Here is a 22,519-nt window from a genome sequence, read left to right as displayed (position 1 = left end):
ATGGTTAAAAAAAACTCCATCTTTCACAATGGAGTCTGCCATCAATGATCATTTATGAATTGGTTTGGGCTGTTTGACAGAAGTTAAGGAGGGAATAAGGAGATGGCAGAAAAAGAAGAGAATGAAATAAAAATGACTGGTGTGTAGACATGCAGTGGAGATCTAAATTCCAAAAAGCTACAATATTTGCAGTGGGTACATTTTTTGGATTATTGGAACAATGCTTTTCCCCATTTCACACATTCTGATATAGCACCTGCCTACATGGTATTAGTGATTACTCAATATAGTCTGCATTTTAAAACACTGTGGATATTAATGATGAAAAAAGCAATAAAAATGCCATAAATGTGAGCTATGACTCTAAACATAGCCGGCAGTGAGATACAGGGCTAGAAAATACACATGGCACAATATCTTCATATTTCAGACTTCCTGCTTGCTTTTTGTCGCTGTTTCCTACCAGGTCCTTAATGTGTGTGTGATTAATTGGAACGTCACTCTGCAGTAGCAGAAGCACTTTGTCTTTTCCTTGGAGCCTTATTAAATTCTCAATTCCTATCCGGATTTTGCTAACTTTCGTGTCAAAGTTAACATGATGAAACACCCAATATAAATGTGCTTCCTTTCCATAAAGTCAACACATGCTGAAGCATTTTCTATGCTTTCCTAACAGCCCCGTGGAAAAAGCCTCGGGAGAAAGGAAAAAAGCAGTGAAAGATATTCCACCGAGCAGAATTCAGTGATTAAAACTCTAATTAGCGCATTAGCGCAGTTGCTTTATTATGCCATTAAAGTGATTCTTCCTGAGCCATATGTGTGTGTATATATATGTGTGTGTATTACAGTTGTTCTCATTTGCTATTTTTATGCCACAAGTAAGAGTAAAAATTGAATAGATGAAAGCCCACTAATTGCCTGTAAGATTTTCTCACCTCTCAGTGACAGCTTCAATCTTTTGGCCATTAAAAGTTAGGAAGTTGGGGTTGTGGCTGTGACAAGGGGAAGCAGGTGCAGACACATGGCCTTTGCCATTCTGCAGAGAATGTCTGCGGCTGCGTCTGCGTTCTAGACCACGCCTTTCGAGTGTGCCTCCTACACTTGCACGACGTCGGTCCTTGCGGCCCACTGGAGGCGGCGACAAGTCGTCGTCACCATCCTCATGACGAAGAGTCATCTAAATGGTGAAAAGAGCAGTTTGCTTCACACAATCACACAGTATATTCTGATAGTAAGACAATTAACAGTATAATTTGTCCAGTATCAAAAAAAGGGAAAGTGTAGTGAATCATCCCAGACTATCTAAGATCTGATTCCCTGTAGTTTAGCTAACCTCATATATGTTAAATTGTTCCAGCAGGTCTAGGTCACTGCCCTTTCTGTTGAGGTGCCTCTGGACAATGGCTTCAATGCCCTGCTCCTCCAGAAAGTCCACCACATCATAAAATGAGTCTTGGTCAGGAAGCCCTGCAAGTGTCTGTAAAAAAACAAAAAGTAGACAGTAACACAAATACTACACATCCACAGCCCTAGACATGGCCCACTAATCACAGTCATATCTCCCATGCCCACCTTATTGATGAGAGTCATGGCATAGACTAGCAACTCTGTGTCCACTCCATCTTTCTCATCTAAGATTTCCATGGCATTAGACCACGGCTTACAACCTGCAGACAGATTTACATCAGAGTCAGTAATGCAGAGTACACACTGACAGTTGTGTGTCAAAATCATTCCACTCTACAACTATTGGTAAAAATTACTAAATATATATATAATATTATTTAGTAATTTTTACTAATAATTGTAGAGTGGAATGATTTTTATATATATATATAAAAAAAAAAGTAATATTACCCGCAATTCATAATTCCCATTAGCAAAACTGCATAACAAAAAAAATGTGTGTGTGTGTGTGTGTTTGTGTGTGTGTGTGTGTGCATGTGTCACCTCGTTTATTGTCCACAGTGTTGACAGCTTGGATTAGTAGTGCAGCATTGGCTTCTGTGTATTCCACAAACACTAGCAGGAGCTTCAGAGCAGTCTTAACAACCAGACGGAACTGTGCACGCACGCAAACACACACACACACACACACACACACACACACACACACACACACACACACACACACACACATACACACACACAGATTAAACACTCTTACTGTAATCTCATTCACACACTAGCTCTGCTGTACGCTGCTGCAGTGTCTTGTGAGGCAATGATGTATAAGAGTGGCACATTGTCTAATCTTTCATCGTTTTGTATTTATTTAAGTCTGAAAAGAACAAGAAGACTGCTGAACACAAAAATTCCTTTCCTGCCCCAGCTGCCATGGAAAGCCCTTATAACTGAACTGCTACAGGCGAACACGAGTGCGTCCTGTTTCTATGTCCCCTGACAGACTCATTTTGTGATTGCTGTTCCAGAGACTTTCATGGTGGTTTTTCACGAGTGGCCTAGGAGCAGCACTGTCCGTGAGATGATGGGAAAGCCAGAAGAAAGAGCAGTGGGTAATTTATAAAGCTGTCGGCTTCGAAGGCCCTGTAAAAAAAGAAAATGCACGAGAAAGCTACTGTCCAACAACAATATACAAGCGCTCTCCAGAGCACAAGAGCGAGCTATCAAAGACAAAAAAGAGCGAAGTAAGAAAGATAAATGAGATGCAAAGGAAAGGCTTTACCCTCTGTATAAGGGAGAGGGAGAAAAAGAGATAGGTCTGTGTTTAATAATAGGAATTCAATACTGAGTGCTTGATGAGAACCATGTTGCATATTTTGCCCTTCTAATGAAGAAAAATTGCAAGAGGAGGTAGAAAAGTGCTCAGCCTCTCAAGGAGGCATACAGTGGGGTCCAAAAGTCGATGTTCACTACGACATAACCTTTAATGTTCATCATACACAAGAAAATGATTTGAATTGTACTTAATTTGTAACCTGGTCCAGAGTTAATGTCTGCACACAGATGCCAGACATTTCAAAGTTGAACTTGTAGGAGAGTTGCAACAAATATTAGTGCGCTCTTCTGTCATTTAAACAGTCATGTATTTATATGAGCTTGCTTACTTCAAGACACGTTAAAACATAATACATTAACATGCAAGGACAGTTTTGATGTCTCTTTCAGAAACTCCATTGGATTTTTCGGAAGAAATGTGTTAACAAGCATTCACACATCTGTCTCATTCACATGCACACATATAGACACAAACTCAGAGTGTATGTCCATTCACATATTTGTGTGATGTCCTCATTAGGTACAAACATCCCTGAGTGAGAAACTGTTTCTCCTGGTTCATGTAATGGTGCCACACAATTTCTAGACATTATTTATTATTTTTTGTATTGCTACTTTTAGCAAACATTGGTATAAACATATTAAGTGGAAAAGATTGTGACGATGTTAAGAAAAGTGCATGGCATAAAGTTTTATCATCAGAGCAGCAGATAAACTGTTCCAAGAAACATTTTCTTGCTGCTTCATACTTTGTTGACACCTGATCAATCACACTAATCCCATTACAGCTTTAATCCCCCTTTTGCTGTTATAATAACCACCATTCTTCAGGAAAGGCTTTCCATTGGATTTTGGAGAACATATGGATTTGTACTTAGTCAGATGCAAGAGCATTAGTGAGGTTTGTCATTGATGTTGTATTAGGAGGCCTGGAGCATAGTCAGTGTCCAGTTCGTCCCAAATGTGATCAGTTATGTTAATTCATGGCTCTGTGTCAGTTACTCCAGTTCTTCTACTCCAACCTTGGCAAACCATGTATGATAAAGCTCACTTGTCATGCTAAAACATGTTTGTGCCTCTTGGTTCCATTGCAGGAAAATTGTAATGGTACATCATGCAAAGACATCCAATATAATTGTTTTCTGCAGTGCTGTGGAAACAGTTTGGGAAAGATGCTGCTTGTAGGCTTCTAAATGCGGTTAATATAAATGGAAAGAACAAGAAATGAACACCTGTGATGGTCATGTGTCCACATACTTATAAAAGTACAGAATGCAAAATGAACTGTACCAATAGAGAGCTGGGCAAATGGGTAAAAGCAGTTATATGTAAATAGTAACATTTTAACATGAAGGTGTTAAGATCGCTTTACCTTTGATCCAACTAGAGTGTAGAGCCACTGAACTGTTTCATTGTGTCCAATCAGCCCATTCATCCCATCCACATAGAGCATGATCTGCCCAAGAGCTAAGAGAGAGAGAGAGAGAGAGAGAGAGAGAGAGAGAGGGAGAGAAGGAGCAAAAGTGAGAAATTGTTAACTGATGGTTAAGGCTGAGTGACAAACACACCTCAAGCATCAAATGAGGTATGTGTGCGGCCGTATGTGGGTTTACAAACTACAGAACTACAGACATCCTTGACTCATCCTCTCCACACAAAAACAAAGAGAATATGCATTCATTTTTGTGGCGATCAGATCAAAGAATGCTATTAGAATAAGAGCCAGCGGCTGTGTTCCCAAACAAACACACACACACAAACACACACACACACACACACACACACACACACACACACACACACACACACACACACACACACACACACACACACAGGAATATGCTCTGTTCAGGCTCTTGAAGCATTCTACATTGCTAGAACCTGGGGCAATTCATACAGTCCATTCAGACAGCAGAAAAAATATTTTAGCAGGCCCAAGCACCAGGATGTAAAATGCGACTGCCATTTGTAACAGCACATAAAGAAGGTCATAACAAGAACTCAGGGAGCACAGGAAGGAGCCACTAAAATGCATGGCTTCTGTTTGATAGCAGTAGACAGGGGGTGGAATAAGAACCTGATGGAGGAAAAGGACAGTTCAAGGTCAACACAATCTACTTAAGAATTTCTGTCTGGAGAAGGTTTATAAGATCCCTGCACTACAAATTTCAAATACTGTACAGTACATATAGAGTGTACAAGGTATATTTACTACACAGCTAATAAGACATAAGTCGAATTTATGATCAACATCTATTGTAGTAATGAAGCTGTTTAGCTCTGGGCTCTGTACAGGTCTCTAGTCTAATGAAATTTAGGGAGCATTCGAGGATTTATTCAGATGATTTAATGGCCTTAAAATCACAAGCATTTAAACGAATGACCTGCGTTGGGCATGTTCTCCCACTACTGGACACCTGCAAGAAGGACAAGCTCTGGAGGAAGCTCACACAATAAGAGTGTTTGATAAAGAGCATAAAGAGCATACCTAAAAGCTTACTGCATGTAGACAGTTTATAGTGATAGCTACCTAGAGACAGGGAATGACTGCAGCATGAAGCAAAGACCCAAATTCAGCTGTGAGGTCAATAGTATGACAGTTTACACACATCTTTGAGGCTCAATCTATGCATAACTGCTGTTTCCTAGACTAAGCAGATGTTTCAAAACGATAAGGGCTGAACTGAAACAGGCGCAATAGTAATCCAACTATCTGAAATATTAATAGCTGTTTTGACGAGGTAGCCTTAAGGATAACTGGAAAAATCATTAATATCGCCTGACCCGGGAATGACATTAAAACCCATTTAGCAAGGCTCTAAAACTCCCAGCTCTGTCTGCACATGGCTCCTTTATCGCCTGCTGGCACTCGCCACGACTCCACTTTCAGTTTTTACCTGAAACAATCCCTTTTATCTGGAGCAGGGCCTGCTGTGGAGCTGGGTGCCAGGTTCCCATGCAGCAGAGAGGAAAAGAAGGAGAGTAAGAAAGGAGACAGAAAGACAAAGAGAGAGAGAGAGAGAGAGAGAGAGAGAGAGAGAGAGAGAGAAAGAGAGAGAGAGAGGACCAGGGTTAAAGCCAATGTAAGTTTGTGTCTTTTACTTTTGTCCTCAACCCGTTCTGTCCTTCTCTTCTCAGCATGGGGGAACAAGGAGTTATGAATGCACTGTACACAAGCCAAGATTCCCAGGTGCAGCTCTGTGTGCAAGGGTTCGTGTGTGTGTGTGTGTGTGTGTGTGTGTGTGTGTGTGTGTGTGTGTGTGTGTGTGTGTGTTTGTGTGTGTGTGTGTGTGTGTGTGTGTGTGTGTGTGTGTGTGTGTGTGTGTGTGTGTAAGTGTGTGTGTGTGTGTGTGTGTGTGTGTGTGTGTGTGTGTGACTGGCAGTGGGGTGACTCCATCTTTTATCAATAAAGGCTAATTACTTAAAACCTTGATGACAGCATTCCTCACAGTCTTCCACCCGTTATATACATATGCAGCATTGCAAAACTGCCCAAGTTTAATGACAGATGAGCAGACAGTCTGTCTCTCTCTCTCTCTCTCTCTCTCTCTCTCTCTCTCTCTCTCTCTCTCTCTCTCTCTCTCTCTCTCTCTCTTTCTCTCTCTCTTACACACACACACACACACACACACACACACACACACACACACACACACACAGCATGTGAACAAAGCTCCTGTACGTCCACTCCTCATTCCGACAGGTGAGTAATGTAATTTGCTGTTGCTCATGCACTATGAAAGCTTCTCTAATGGATCTCTACAGCTCATCTAACACTTCAGAGCACCCATAGGGTATATCTCAGGTCACAAAGCTAGCTGATCATCGCTATTTTTTAAGTAGCAAATCATTTAAAAATATTTTTCAGCCCTAAAATGTAGTATTTTGGGAAACACATTGTCTTGTTTTGACTAGACATGAGTGAGAAAATGATAAAGAAATAAAACACTCAATAAGTGACCTGATAAATCAGCAGAATTCTTTCTTCTAGTTTGTCTTTATGTTTAAGGTCTTTTTCAGTCGTATTCATTGTATTTATTTACTAAATACACTTCACTTGCCCACTACTTCATGGGCCTCACTTTGATCGTGAGCTCGGGTTACTCAGTGTTTCACATGTTCTCACCATGGCCGCATGGGTTTTCCTGTGGGTTCTATGGTTTCCTCCGGCCTCCCAAAAACATGCCAGAAAGTGGAAGCAATTACAATGTGCTATTTATTTGATTAATTTCAATTTCTACCATACAGGAATTTGTACTAGATTTAACTTGTGCAATTGCATTCCATACATCTAAAATGTATAAAGAACCATAAATAAATGAAACCTTTAATTTTTCTTTTTTTGTTAGTGCTGATACTACACTGCAGAATGTTTTAATAAAACCCTGCTCTTTGTTAGAAGAGACACCTGCACGTTCATTCTCCCTCCCGTAACCCACATCTCATCAAACAGACAGTGACAACAGCCATTACTGTACACTGCACTTGACTTCTGTTTAACTCCAAACACAGCTCTTTTCACATCAGCCGTCAGCGTCTGACAGGAGACTGTGGTGGGACTGACACTGCACCTGTGGCCCTCTCTGAGGGGGTACAGTAGAGCCAGAGCAGGAATGTGTGTAAGTGAGAAAAGAGTAACGGGTAATTCAGGAGCACAGCTTGAGTAATTGCTGCTAAGTCAACTCCTCCTACTGAGTGCGCTCGAGTCTCTCAGCCAGCGGCTAAGCCAACAGGCAATCTGTGAATGGGCATTTGAGGTTTGACAGGCAACTTTGTGAAATTGTGTCAATGACAGTATTATTCTATTCATTTATTTATTCATCCATATTGCTATAAAACACTGTACTGTATTGTATATACATTTTGTCCTAGATGTTTATTTTTGACTTCTGCATTGGTGTCTTGGTAGAAACAAGCATATATATTCAGATAAAAATATAATGGGCAGAGGCCACATGACCATGTAAGACAGCTTATATGTAAAATGTGTATGAGTAAATGAGTATTTACCAGTTTCTTTCCCCCATATTACAACTGATTTTGTAATTATTGTCATTCATTCATTCATTCATTCATTCATTCATTCATTCATTCATTCATCCATCCATGCACAAAACAGGGTACGAGACAAAAATACACCCTTGATGGGATGCTTTATAGGAAACTCATACATGCACTACTACTGGCTAATAAGAGTAATCAATTCACCTACTGGCATGGAAAAAAAGAGAACCCAGAGGAAACCCACAAGGACACAAATAGACCATGAAAAACCTCACACTGACAGTGATAGCAACAATATATACTGTCACAATCCCATCCTTATTTCATTGTTCCCTCTAGAATGCATGTATTCAGCTGCCAAATCTAAATCTGACCTTAAACGATGCCATCTCATACATCTGGTCAAAAAATATATATTTTTTTTATTTGTTTTATTCAGATCCTCAGGGTTTACACCATTTTCTTGTTGTTCGGAATAAAAACATTTCGGACCAGTGCGTTACACATGGCACAGCAAAAACAAGCTCATGACACCCTTTCCCTTTTTCAAACAAGCTCTGAAAGAGTAATGAGGCATTGGCAGGCTGGCACCCACTCTCAAAACATGCTAGTGTGAATACGAACAAAAAATGAAAACCAAAAAAAAAAGAAAGAGAAACATCTTTTGCCCCTCCTAGAGAGTCTGTAAGTGTTTAATAAGCTGCTTGGCATGCAGCGCTTACTCTTGCACTGTGTAAAAGCCTGCTCTCCTACTTCTCTGACTTTTTGGCACGGATGTTTGCCTTTCTCTACAATGTGCTCAAAGACCTCGGACGGGCGACTGTAGACCGTGTGAACCAGTGCTGCGGCTGTCCTGTGGAGCCAAACGGAAAGGCTGGCAAAGGATTGTGGGAAGGCTGGTCTAGAGGCCTCTCCCTCCACCTAACCACAGCAATCACTCAGTCACGGCAGCAGGAATGCTCGATGAGACCCGCACCACAGCCGGCCAAAGACATGAACATCGGACCCGAAACATGACGGAAACCCCAGAAGAGAGATCACACAGACTCAATATCGCAATAGACTTCCATTCAACAAGCACATACTGGCAAAATAACAGCATTTCTTTTTCTATTGGTCTCTACTTGCATTATTCACTCTGCTGTATTATTTTCTCTGCTTTCCCACACGTGTTTCATTTTTATTTCGAATTTTGCTAAGAACTGGGTCAGCCCAGTTTTCAGAGGGATTTCGATTTGTTTTCAGAGGGATTTCGATGCAATGAACAAAGCAATCTCCTCTTACACAGCTAGCTTTTTCTGCTGTGTTCTAAGATCACTACTCTGTGAGAAAAAGAAATAATGTTTTCACATTTCAAAGTGACAAGTGACTTAATTTAAAATAAATTTCAAGCACAAGAAAAATTATATGACTTCCACTTTAAGTGGACGTTAAATATTTGATGAGATATTTTTCCTGTAAACTCAGCGAAATCCCCTCACTCAGCGTGATTAGCTATGGCTCCTCGTTCCACCACCGTTTTTTTCATTTATTTCAGTCCAATTAAAATGTTATTAGCATTGGGCCCACACTTTGTATATTCAGCAGGAGATCATCAGTTTGTCTATCAGCCAGTCGCCATTCTAATCGCTCTCACCACATCACCACCCAAACCGAGTCTGAGTGGCGTCCAATCAGACATGCTACTTTAGCTATCACACAGTTGATGTAAGAGACTTTAGAGCCTGGAAGTATTTCATTTAAAATAAAATAAGCAAAGCATAATGATGTGTAATCGCTGACAAAATCTGCATAGCCAGCAAATGGCTACTGAAATAACTTATCCTGCCCTGATGTAGTCTCTATAGGAATCAGAATTTTCACAACAAAACTTATGGAGCTTATAGTTTTGTAAATATATATTTATGTGTAAGTGGCTTTCTCATAGGAGTCTAAAAAAACAAGCAAATAAGTAATAAAAGACAACAGATCATGCAGTTCTTTAAAAAATATATATATGAAAAAAGAATGACGGAGTTGTGGAATATTTCCACCCTAAATCTGATAATTTTATTTATAGCTAGAGTAATTTATATCTATAATACCATAGATATTTGCAAATGATTCAGTCTGTCTTAATATCAATTTATAGTTATATTCAATATTGTGAAATTTATAGTTACATTATGTTATATTATATGTTAAATTATATGTTGTTTGCTAACTTTCTGTTGGTAGACATTTTTAATAGTTGCTCAGTCACATGATAATTGTTTGTTTTTTATCACTTTTAAAGAGAGAGAGAGAGAGAGAGAGAGAAAGAGAGAGAAGCTTGTTAAAGAAATGATAGCTGCTATAATGTAAGTGATAACATAGCTGCTACAATTCATACTTGATAGAACGAGTACATTTATTTTTTATTCAAATATATACCATCCCATTGTGGATTATTTTTCTACAACACCACTTCCTTTGATGTTTTTTCTTCATATCAAATAAGCTTGACAAGTGTGCTATAAAATGTGGGGGGGGGGGGAAATCTGGCTTCACCATACCTGTCAGTATACACCACGGCAATGAATATGGCAAAATAAACATTTACAATAAGTGAAACATGGCATAAGGTGCATTTTAGAGAGGAGCAGTTTAAGGTCATACACGTCAACATTCTCACTTGCCTTTGTACAAAAACACAGAGCTCAGAGAGTATAGCAATATAACTCATGACTATAAAATACGGTGAAGGATGAACTGTGGTGAATCGTTATGGCACTACAGAGGACACACGTGCTGTTTTTGCAATGACCTGCCATATGTCAAAATCATACTCAGTCAAGGCTCATAGAAACTATTAGTCATTACCTATACGACTATGCGTTAACATGCTCAACTCAGATGACCTGCATCCATAAATTCATATGATTCCCTGAAACAGAGGAAATTTTGACTAGACTAGACTTCCAGCTGGATGGTTTCATTCGTCGTTGTTATTTTCCTCTTTTGTAATCTCATATGCTTATAATTTCATAAAGCACCAAATTTGAGGTCAAGTACACAAACTTCCACACTCCAAACGATGACTTCAAAACTGGGAGGTACTAATTTAATTATTGGTTTGAAAGAATATATCAGCTGAATACTGCAATGTTAAACCTAGTCATAGGCATAGCAATGTGGCCGGAGGTGAAGAAACAGCTCAAGAGAAGAAAAGAACTGCTGTGTTTGCTGAAAGCACAGAGAACCTGAGGGAGGAATATGAAGGCACTGGGAAACACCCGACGTCCTCTTGCCAAACCATCTGCACCTGACAATTACCTGAATAAATCTAAGAAAGTGCATGTGTCTCTGGATATATTACCTAGTATGTATCATTTCACACGTTTTGCCTTGACAAAGTGATATATAACTAGAGTATAGTGCTTCTACATATTATCCATATGGTGTGCAGCATTCCCAGGGAGGTCTAGGCCACAGTGTTGGACCAAAGGCATGTGCTGCTTTGGGTGTCTTTACTTGTGCTCTCACACAGGTCTTGTTAACTGGTATCTAGGAGCCTTGTTCTCTGAGCTGGGACTGTCAAGATTCTCTTATAGGTCCCACATTGCCACATTCAGCCAAAAGGACACTTCTACAAACACAGTAGAGTGCCCTCTCAACAAATTATTAACATAGTCTGTGAAATAAACATGTAATGTAATGCATTTTTTGATTGCTGTTATTAGAAAAAAAAATAATAAATTTGCAACACACCTTTCCTTTAATGTGATGGAAAAATAACCAGCTAAAATCTGATAAAGATTGAGTTCTGAGAGAAAAACAGGACCCTTGTGAGTTAAGTGTAGTAGTGGTTGTGTGAGCACACTGTCTATCATGTTTTCTCAGCTATTATCTTATCACATGGGACATTTAAACTTACATGAGAGTATCATGTGGAAAAAATTTGCTCAGTCTGTAAAAGAAAGAAATACTGTACACCTGTGCTCATAATTAATCACTGTAAACCAGCATATGTCACTGTGCACAGCTGAGAATAACAATACACTGTAAAGCTTAAGGGAACATATAATGCATAAAACCTAGGCTGTGTGTGTGTGTGTGTGTGTGTGTGTGTGTGTGTGTGTGTGTGTGTGTGTGTGTGTGTTTGTGTATATAGGTCAGCCAGGTGGGACTGGACCACAGTCAGCTGACAGTCCTGCTCTAGTGATCTCAATAGACTCAGAGTCTCCCCTCAGTTACTTCTTGTGCAGACATACAGTATCCATAGCCACAAAATACTTAGCTCCTAAATAGGCAAACTAACATTAACCTACTTTTCCAGTGGCCCTCAAGCCACACTCGGGCCACGCTGCAGATAGCATTACAGCCCGGCCTGCTTCCGATGTATGGTTTCAATCACCATGCTCCCTTTAATCAAATCAGGAAGCTAATGGATTTGGAGGTTAACAGATCATTATGGGAGACTCTTGTTGAAGGAAAACAAAAGTATATGAGAAAAGGATTTTTTTGCACTGATGCTACAAGTGTTTTTGTTTTGAGTCTCTAATTTTTTGGAGAGTAGTTGCACACAATTAAGCTTATTGGTAAAAATAGAAGGCACTTCTGGTAAATGTTCGCAATTAAATTGCATGCAGGAACTCACTGATCATCTGAACAATAAATGTGGCAAGGAAATGCTTTGTGACTTATGGCTGCATTGGCCATTTTCCTTTGTAGAGCCTTTAATGCGAATTCAATCACCAGTGATGACTAAGACGCATGCTGCAGAGGCTTAGAGAAAAGTTTTGAGGTGGAAACAAGTCCAGACTTTTTAAACTGTTTGGGCGGACGCTTTGTTGACCGCTTTAACGAGAGTGTGGAATGTGTTTTTAACCTTGATGTAGCCGACTGCGTTGGCCACGTGTGTTGTGGTTTTGCTGAGGGCTTGCTGTGCTCTGCTGTGTTTGGGTAAAGGCCCAGCAGGTCCTGTTTCGTCTCTGTCTTGGCCTTCAAGGAGGGAAGCCCTGCCTTGCTGCTCCGAGGAGGCCTGCCGAGTATGCACTGCCTCAGTGAGGTAATTCCACCATGGAAAAGAGCTAGTCAGTTCCAGAGAAGCAAGGAATTCTAGTGTGAAAGCAATATCGTGTGAAATAATAGCAACCGCATAGAAATGCCATGAGACATCACACCTACATTCACAATAAGCCACATTTTATTATCTTGCTTTAAGACGGACAAGAAAAGCTCAAAAGACAAATCCCTTGTTAAAAAAAAGGATGTATGGCCACAAAAGAAGGCTGTAGGCAGGTAACTGTAGCCAGCACTCGGAATCCCCAATGAACTTATTATGTGTTTGTGGTGTTGAATTCAAGTAGAACAGCAGGACATTGCAGATTTTCTACTGAAGCATGACTATAGCGCCTGGTGTCCTTAATTTAAAAAAAATAGCATTCACCTCTCAGGCCAGCTACAAAGAGAAGGAGAAAGTTTGAAAGAGGCTGTATAAAACTGTGATGTGTCTTCTGCATAGTCTTGTCTCATACAGACACACACACACAGTTTCCAAACTGAATCTCTTGCACTACGGCTAACCAAACCATGTCTGGCCATTCACTTAAGAGTCAATGGGAGGAGAAAAGGAGTAGCAGAATTTCAACAACCTCAAGGACAAACACAAACAGAAACAGTACAGACAGAAAAAGAAACCAAGTAAAACTTTTTTTTAAAGGATAATGATCTAAACAATACTGAAGTCACTGCCTCAGTTTTTGGACCAGACCTGTATCAATAAGCTTCTGGTCTAAAATCCTTCTCAAAACCCAGAGACACGTTTCCCTGGCACTGCCGTGTGCCACAAACCTGCATATTTTGGCACTAAACTTGTTGCTATACATGGACCCATGCCAGTAGACACTCTGTGATGAAGAACAGGCAGCTGGAGCAAAGCTGAATGAACTAAGTGCAGCTTTATGGATCTTATACAATGTAAGAGACAACCAAAACTATGTCAAGGACTCTTCCTTCTTGCGTCCTCTTTCTCTCGCTCCATCAAAGCCTACTGTGGCCCTGACTTGCCCTAACCAGAGTGTTAGTTAAAGCAAAGCTGTTTCCCAGCACAGGACACACTTTAGTACAGTAAAGGGGACAGCGTTGAGCTAATGAGTTTGGAAGACTAACTGAAATAGAAGGCGTTCTCATGTGATATGGTGTTTTATTTCAAAGCCTATAGAGAGATGAAGGAAATCTTTGAAAGCATTGCCAAAACAAGGGACTAGGGCTCTTGTAAAAACAAATACACAATGGTACTGCTGAGTCATTAGCATCTGGACTCTTTGTTTAAAGCAGATTCACATGCAGATTTGTCTTCAGCTCAGGCTCTCTCTACTAGTTTTCTAATTTTTCTTTGTAACTATTTCACATTTGCATTGAACTGGGTTGACCCATAGTCAAAAGTTAGATGGTAAAGAGTCAAAATGGCAGAAGCTTGTAAACATCAGTTAAACCTCCTTTAACTGTGTGCGTGTGTGTGTGCGTGTGTGCGTATCTAGGTTTATTGATATTTCAAAGTAAAAATCTCTTGAGATGTGTTTCAAAAGTACAATATCTTGAAGACACAACATCATTGACAAAAGTAGAAGAGATTTTTATTTTTATCGTGTGTATTCTTTTCAATCCTTTTCACAGACAGGCAGTGCAGTAAAATAAATATCTGCTTCTCTCTGCTGTCAGTCGGCCCGAACCCAGTGAGAGAGTCCTGAGGGAGTAAAGTGGAGGGAGACATGGAAGCAGCACCTGGGGCTCGACCCCCTACTGTAGCCTGTGGCTCAGATGCTGCTCCTGAGTCTGTTGTACTTGGCTGGGGGGCCTCTGCTGAGGTCTCAGGCTTCTCGTTTTACTAGCCGAGATCCCACAGACTCACAAACCTTTCCAGCAGACCAGCAGTAAAGCAGGCATATCTAAACATGACATGCAGCATTCTCCCTAGAGAGCGTGTGGGGTCTCTGCTAGTGTGTGAGACGGGATGTGTGGTTTTGTGTACCTTTTGACGTTCCGTTTCTTTTAGGATAAGGGCGGTTGTAAATCTTAAGCACGTCGTGCATTTTGTATTTTGGTGAATACGTACATGTGTACGTGTGTGCATGTGTTTATGAGGATACAAAGCTTTAAATGCTCATGGTACAGAAATTGATCTATGTTGTGCTTTTCTCCTTAGTTGGTCATGCGAAGTTAGAATAGCAGTGTGCCTGGTTTCTATATCAGCAGCCTGTTGCAACCACCAAGCCAAAATTTGTATACACACACAAATGTGCAAGTGATAAAGAAAAAAAATAAAGAACAGCGTGTTTTATACAAATTAGTGAATCTTAATTTACTGCAGATTTGGACGTGTAAAACTATTGCAAACTTGATTATAGCAGGAAAAAGTCTATGGACAATTGTGTCATGTTTGTTTTTTATGTGCCTTAAATTAAAATATGCAGCTTGGCGTGTTTCCAGCTAAAGATGCAAAATACAGAACAAAGTGAATACATAAGGGATTAAAAATGCGCTAACAATTCAATTGTTTAAGCCTGAATTGTCACTTTAGGATCTTCTGCAGTGTATCCACCAGGGAAAGCATAGAAAAAAAACACTTAATTAAACTGAACAAAAAAAAATATATATATATATACAGTGGGTACGGAAAGTATTCAGACCCCCTTACATTTTTCACTCTTTGTTATATTGCAGCCATTTGCTAAAATCATTTAAGTTCATTCTTCTTCCTCATGAATGTACACACAGCTCCCCATATTGACAGAAAAACACAGAATTGTTGACATTGTTGCAGATTTATTAAAAAAAAAAAACCCTGAAATATCACATGGTCCTAAGTATTCAGACCCTTTGCTCAGTATTTAGTAGAAGCCCCCTTTTGATCTAATACAGCCAGGAGTCTTTTTGGGAAAGATGCAACAAGTCTTTCACACCTGGATTTGGGGATCCTCTGCCATTCCTCCTTGCAGATCCTCTCCAGTTCTGTCAGGTTGGATGGTAAACGTTGGTGGACAGCCATTTTTAGGTCTCTCCAGAGATGCTCAATTGGGTTTAAGTCAGGGCTCTGGCTGGGCCATTCAAGAACAGTCACGGAGTTGTTGTGAAGCCACTCCTTCGTTATTTTAGCTGTGTGCTTAGGGTCATTGTCTTGTTGGAAGGTAAACCTTCGGCCCAGTCTGAGGTCCAGAGCACTCTGGAGAAGGTTTTTGTCCAGGATATCCCTGTACTTGGCCGCATTCATCTTTCCCTCGATTGCAGCCAGTCGTCCTGTCCCTGCAGCTGAAAAACACCCCCACAGCATGATGCTGCCACCACCATGCTTCACTGTTGGGACTGTATTGGAAAGGTGATGAGCAGTGCCTGGTTTTCTCCACACATACCGCTTAAAATCAAGGCCAAAAAGTTCTATTTTGGTCTCATCAGACCAGAGAATCTTATTTCTCACCATCTTGGAGTCCTTCAGGTGTTTTTTAGCAAACTCCATGCGGGCTTTCATGTGTCTTACACTGAGGAGAGGCTTCCGTCGGGCCACTCTGCCATAAATCCCCGACTGGTGGAGGGCTGCAGTGATGGTTGACTTTCTACAACTTTCTCCCATCTCCTGACTGCATCTCTGGAGCTCAGCCACAGTGATCTTTGGGTTCTTCTTTACCTCTCTCACCAAGGCTCTTCTCCCCCGATAGCTCAGTTTGGCCGGACGGCCAGCTCTAGGAAGGGTTCTGGTCGTCCCAAACGTCTTCCATTTGAGGATTATGGAGGCCACTGTGCTCTTAGGAACCTTAAGTGCAGCAGAAATCTTTTTGTAACCTTGGCCAGATCTGTGCCTTGCCACAATTCTGTCTCTGAGCTCTTCAGGCAGTTCCTTTGACCTCATGATTCTCATTTGCTCTGACATGCATTGTGATCTGGAAGGTCTTATATAGACAGGTGTGTGGCTTTCCTAATCAAGTCCAATCAGTATAATCAAACACAGCTGGACTCAAATGAAGGTGTAGAACCATCTCAAGGATGATCAGAAGAAATGGAAAGCACCTGAGTTAAATATATGAGTGTCACAGCAAAGGGTCTGAATACTTAGGAACATGTGATATGGTATATATGATTTTAGCAAATGGCTGCAATATAACAAAGAGTGAAAAATTTAAGGGGGTCTGAATACTTTCCGTACCCACTGTATATATACATACATACATATTACACTATAACTGAATAATCCAGACAGGAAGTGTTTAAGCAGTGCCCTGATTTACACTAAAATGCAGACTAATCATCCTGTGGTGAAGTCTGGTTTATCTTCGCTCCTCTCTTCACTGGGATTTAGTGGTTAAAGGCCTAATCAGCCTGGAGTGTGTGTCAGTCAAACCTATAACTAGTGCACACTGATTGCACATAAACATGCTGTGGTCAGTGCCTTCATCAGCTCCACTTACACTACACACACCCAGCACCTGGATTATGACAGACACATGGCACGAGAGCATTTAGCATTTTGAGGTTCTCACACGTTTTGCTTGTCTTTTTAATTACACTAGGAGAAAACTGACAATTCTACTAACCAACAATGTGTCTTTAGTATCAGTCAAAACATTTAGTTACATAGCCCTGAAAACAGCAATGCTCCTAAATGTAATAATCACTCATTTCTTCAGTAATTGGGTGACATTTAATAATAAATGTAATAAAAGCTGTCCAGTACTCCCACTAGCCAGTAATTGACAACTACATCCTGCAAACTGCATGTTCTCGTAACTCATCTGACAATTTAACCATTTAAAATACAATTTCATGACTTCCTAGTGTAACATTATTCTAATTTAAACAGGCTTAGATTCAATTTTCTTTATTTAGAAAACCAGGTTTTCTAATTTAAAGTGCACCTGGATATTTAGACTTATATGTCTATTATTCTACATTTTCCCTAATAGCATAAAACTAAAAAAAACAAAACCCACACATGCTTAACTTTAGTTCAATTCAGCTATCTCATTACAAAATGTGTGTTCGGATTCAGAGTCCAAAATGGAAAAGGAGTATGAAACCTCGAGCTGCCACAAAGAAACTACCAGTATAAATGTGGCTCATAAAAATCTCACGTATTCAATATCCCTCATCAATTTTAAAAGAGAAATAAAAAAGTAGTTTCTGGTGGACCCATTGGGTCAAACGAATGGGTTACATTATCAATTCAGTGCAACCTCGATACTCGCGGGGGTTACGTTCTATGACCCCTCGCAAGTAACACAAAATGTTTTGACTCTCCTTTTGACGGCTCCTTTTTCAAGGGAGATTGTACAAGTACTATACTGTAAACTCAACAACAATTGTGAATTACTTGTCATGAATGTTTTATTTACTACTTTTTTATTATTAATTATAAATTAATAATGCAATAATAAAAGTTTTTTAAACATTTTTATATAATTTATTAGCACAAACTCTATTTTGAAATGTTACTCCGAGCTTTCGAACAAATCGAGGCTCTCGCAAACTATCAGATTTTTTCTCGAGTTACTCTAAGTCCAGTTCCAAGGTCCCCTGGTGGTCTAGTGGTTAAGATGCAGCGCTCTCACCGCTGCGACCCGGGCTCGATCCCCGGTCAGGGAACCATCCCCAGACACTCTCAGTGCCGGTCCCAAACCCGGATAAATTGGGGAGGGTTGCGTTAGGAAGGGCATCCAGCGTAAAAACATGTGCCAAATCAAACATGCGGAGGATCCGCTGTGGCGACCCCTAACGGGAGAAGCCGAAAGAAAGTTTACTCTAAGTCCAGTTCCAAATGAAAATTCGCGAGTGTCAAGGTCATGAGTATCGAGATTCCACTGTAGTTTGCAAATGTAATTTATGTAACAACCAGGCTTTTGTGTGTGAGGTATGACCTCTGTAAATGGCATCAAAATAATGCCAAAGTTGTAGTAGAAGTTCCTAATCACCCCGTGACCTGTGAGAGTATCATCATCATCCTCAAACACGTAGTGTCTACTAAACTTTCTCTACATGGATGACCTTTTACCTCAATAATACATAAAAAAATAAATTAACTGCCTGTGCTCTGAACAGTTATTATAACAGCAAACAATCAAAATGTTTCCACAAACTTTTGTCTGTATAGTGTATGTATGTGTGTATTTATATACGGTATATGTATATAAAGACATGGAGTTCTTATTGTACAGTGATGCAGCATGTAAGTGTCTCTGTGTGTGTGTGTGTGTGTGTGTGTGTGTGTGTGTGTGTGTGTGTGTGTGTGTGTGTGTGTGTGTGAGGACATCATTGTGACATGATTATGCATAAATTATCAGGATGGTTAATGTATTATTTTTTAATGGAATGTAATTTTTGGTGTGTAATGTGCAGAACTGATAAATGCCTGCGATTGGCTAGAGTTACTATGATTGACAGGTGTGTGAGTGTATGCCACCCCCGAGCTCCTGACTGACATCATAGGACTCACATACAGGCAAACTAAGCTGTATTAGCACACAGTATTAGATGTATAATCTAGGTTGAAGGTCAAGCTGCTAGAATATTTATACATAATTTGGAAGATAAGTCTAAAAGTATGTAATTATTCTGGAAGTTAAATTACTGATCCAATTTCAACTTTATTCATTTTTACAGTATTTTCTGTGAGGCAGAACACAATAGAAGCACAAGGCCTGTTGAAGGAGCTGAAAAAGCAGTACTATTCCACTGTTATATTTTTTAGAGTACCTCTGAGGATGTAGTTCTGGTAGTTCTGATCAGCCTCTGCCCCCACTTTAATGAGACAGATGAGTCCTTCAGCCACCACAAACTCATGCACCAGGTCCTTATCATCCTGCAGGCACAGATCAGAAATGCATGCCTCAGCACAAAACACAACACAATTAAACTCAGTTTGTATAGAACTTTTAACAATAGTCATAGAAACACAGCATCACACAAAGAACAAAACAGTCACTTGCACTGAGCCTTTCTTTTCTTTTCTTTTTTTTAAAGACTCAAATATAATATGAATTAATTTTTCACTAGGCCTCGTAAATTACACACTTTTTTGGGGGGTTTGCTGTAGAGCAGGTTCATTCATGTTGTGAGAGTCAGAGTGATTCATTGGCTATATGTTATATGACCCTCACACAGAGTCCAAAATGCACATACTGCTACGCACTTCATTTCCTCTGACCATGGTAACTCTTTGTGTTTGGGGCTCGGCAACTGCTGGTTGCTATGCGTGGCTCGGCTCTTTCGCCAGTCCTGAGAGCCCATTAAATTCTCTGTATAAAATGTGGGAAGAGAGCTTTCTGTGTTAGCTAGATTTACACACACACACACACACCAGCAGACCCGCAGTCTGGGCACTCTTTGATAAATCTTTGATTACACCACTTTGTACTTGTCTCTCTGCTTCGGATCCAGAGCTTACCAGTATATCCAGTATTTCTCCAGCTTTGACATTTTTGAGGACGCGCCCAATCACTGATGTTAAAATGATTAGAGGGTTGGTCTTTAGGATTTATGTAGCCAAAAAGACTATAATGATAGGGAATTCCTGTGTATATGTCTGGATAAATGTGAGCTACAATAGTTGTATACAACAATTTGTTTTGTGCTGGTTTGTACATAAAATGCACCTGAAACACTTTTGCAAATATCCCAGCATTAATTGTGTGCGTAATAATAGCTGAGAAGTTGTAGATGATGTGTGTTTATCAAGCATCTGCCTTATAAACAATAGAGTGTAAGCCTTCACATCTGTCAACATCTGTGTAATTTAAACCATTTAGACAGGCAGATTTCAAGCAAACAAACACACACACACACAAACAAACAAACAAACAAACAAACAAACACACACACACACACACACACACACACACACACACACACACACACACACACACACACACATGCACACATTTGTCCTATTGACCTAGGGAACCTCTAGCATGCTATGACTCTATCCAACTGTAACTATAACCCTAACCTCAGTAACCTGAAGGAAATATTTGGGCTACTGTCTAACAAACAAAAAAAATACAATTCTAAAAGCACTTTTAGATTTTAGGCCTTGCCAAATGTGACACCCACAAGGTTAAGTCTGTCAGATTTTCCTTTTCCTCTGAGGACATTCGGTTCGCACAAGAAATAAAAGCATGCCCCCACACACCTGCTCCTAAGATGAGCCTTAACCTTAACCACAGTAATCTAAAAGAAATCTCTGCTGCAGGTTTTAGTCTCAGAATGAAATAAAGACATGGCTACACCCACAGAGTAATGCATTTCATACAGTTTGAAATTTCACTGACATATGAATTGCTTTTTAATTTTTTAAACATCCAGTAAAAGTGAATGAAGGACATGTTACTGCATATAGACAGCCGAAAAAGTACACAACGTGTCTTAGTAAGGTGTTGGGATGCACACAAACTGCACGAAGTGCTTTAATGTGTCTTGGAACTGTGCTAGAGAACAAAAAATACATTTTTCATTTGGTGTTTTGATGATGATGTAGACCACCGTCTTACACCACCTCCTAGTCCCCCACAGGTGTTCGGTTTGGTTGCAATCATGTGACTATGAAAGCTGTAAAAAATTTTTTTACATTATTTAAATTCTCATCAAACCATTCTGTGAAGCCTTTTGTCATGTGCTGAAAGGTGTCATCCTGGAAGGTCATCCTTCAATCCATCAGTGTAGAAAAGTCTCATTATAGGAAAAGAAATGATCAGTCAGAATAACTCAATGGATTTGCAATGACGCTTCCCTCTAATAAGACAAGTGAGATTTGCAGCCCCCAAGGCATAACAGAGACACCATATTTTTCCTTTATTAGTCACCTGTCTGTAATTTATGGCAAACCTATGTTCACTTGCTCAATATAAGCAACAAACAGTTGAAGATTAATAAACAAAAATGTGGCTTACCTGAAAAATCTGTTTGAGAGAAAACAGGGCTCTTCTTAGTTCCCTTCCTGTCGAGTTGTACAGTTTCTCTGTAAGACAAGCAAAGGAGAAAAGGAGTGGATTTTACAGTTGTTTCACACGATTCCTGAACAGCATGTCTAATCCAATATGTCCCATAGGCTCTGCAAAACCTCATGGATTGCCAGCAGTGACAAACTGTCAGTATGTGTTCACATGACAAAGAATCTGTGCTTGTTCTGGTTTGAACCCAACTGCAAACTGCCACTATGCCCCCAAATTATTCTGAATAAAACTGTGGTTCCTGATCCCAGCGCTGGGACACAGAACTCTGTTCTTTATCTGCGTGTAACCACTCTAAATCATACATGTTTAAGTCTAGTGTGAAGGGAATCAAAAAGGCTTTAATGGTTTATTCTCCTTTGGGCTGTGGGCTTTGAATTTTCCCCACAGGATTTATAAACGCAGTTCTTCAGTCTGCCAGAATGTGGCAGGATTGAGATCACAGCTGCTTGTGTTTGTGCGATGCATCTGATCGCCTGTGCTTCTGACTCAGCATTTGCTGCTTCATCCATGATTGCAAAAAAAATCACTGTGTAATGACCTTCATCTCTCTCTCTCTCTCTCTTTTTTCTCTCTTTCTCTCTCTCCTTCTTTCTCTGACACTTTCTTTCCCTATTTGTCATCAAGGCTGGCTGTGTCTCGTGATCTATAAACATTATATTTTCATGTATATTCATACAGCCTTTTCAATAAAGAATACGAGATTGCCTGTAAAATCATGCAAAATCAAAGCTATATAACTATCTACTACCTATATCACTATTATGATAAATTCATTTTTGAGATAACTTCAGTATTATCGTTAACAGCAGACTCAAGGC

General features: G+C 40.0%; 1 protein-coding gene across 9 annotated transcripts in view; it reads right to left on the bottom strand.

Annotated features, from left to right (window-relative positions):
* The window catches only part of fhod3b (formin homology 2 domain containing 3b), a 110,059-nt gene that overhangs the window by 23,280 nt on the left and 64,260 nt on the right, over window positions 1-22,519 (bottom strand). For 5 of the 9 annotated variants that reach the window (XM_083554126.1, XM_083554122.1, XM_083554123.1 and 2 more), the window contains exons 4-11: window positions 21,639-21,706; window positions 19,447-19,552; window positions 5,637-5,678; window positions 4,112-4,206; window positions 1,951-2,062; window positions 1,573-1,667; window positions 1,334-1,477; window positions 936-1,177 (exon numbers count right to left, since the gene is read on the bottom strand). In XM_083554126.1, the coding sequence (XP_083410252.1) occupies window positions 936-1,177; window positions 1,334-1,477; window positions 1,573-1,667; window positions 1,951-2,062; window positions 4,112-4,206; window positions 5,637-5,678; window positions 19,447-19,552; window positions 21,639-21,706 (904 nt within the window). The remainder of the gene's footprint in view (window positions 1-935; window positions 1,178-1,333; window positions 1,478-1,572; window positions 1,668-1,950; window positions 2,063-4,111; window positions 4,207-5,636; window positions 5,679-19,446; window positions 19,553-21,638; window positions 21,707-22,519) is intronic. The other 4 variants (XM_083554130.1, XM_083554127.1, XM_083554124.1 and 1 more) reach the window with 1 other exon arrangement.

Source organism: Silurus aristotelis (genome assembly GCF_946808225.1).
Source record: "Silurus aristotelis genome assembly, chromosome: 1".
Lineage (NCBI taxonomy): Eukaryota > Metazoa > Chordata > Actinopteri > Siluriformes > Siluridae > Silurus > Silurus aristotelis.
The sequence above is the reverse complement of the archived record's forward strand: the minus strand, read 5'-3'. Positions and strand labels throughout refer to the sequence as shown.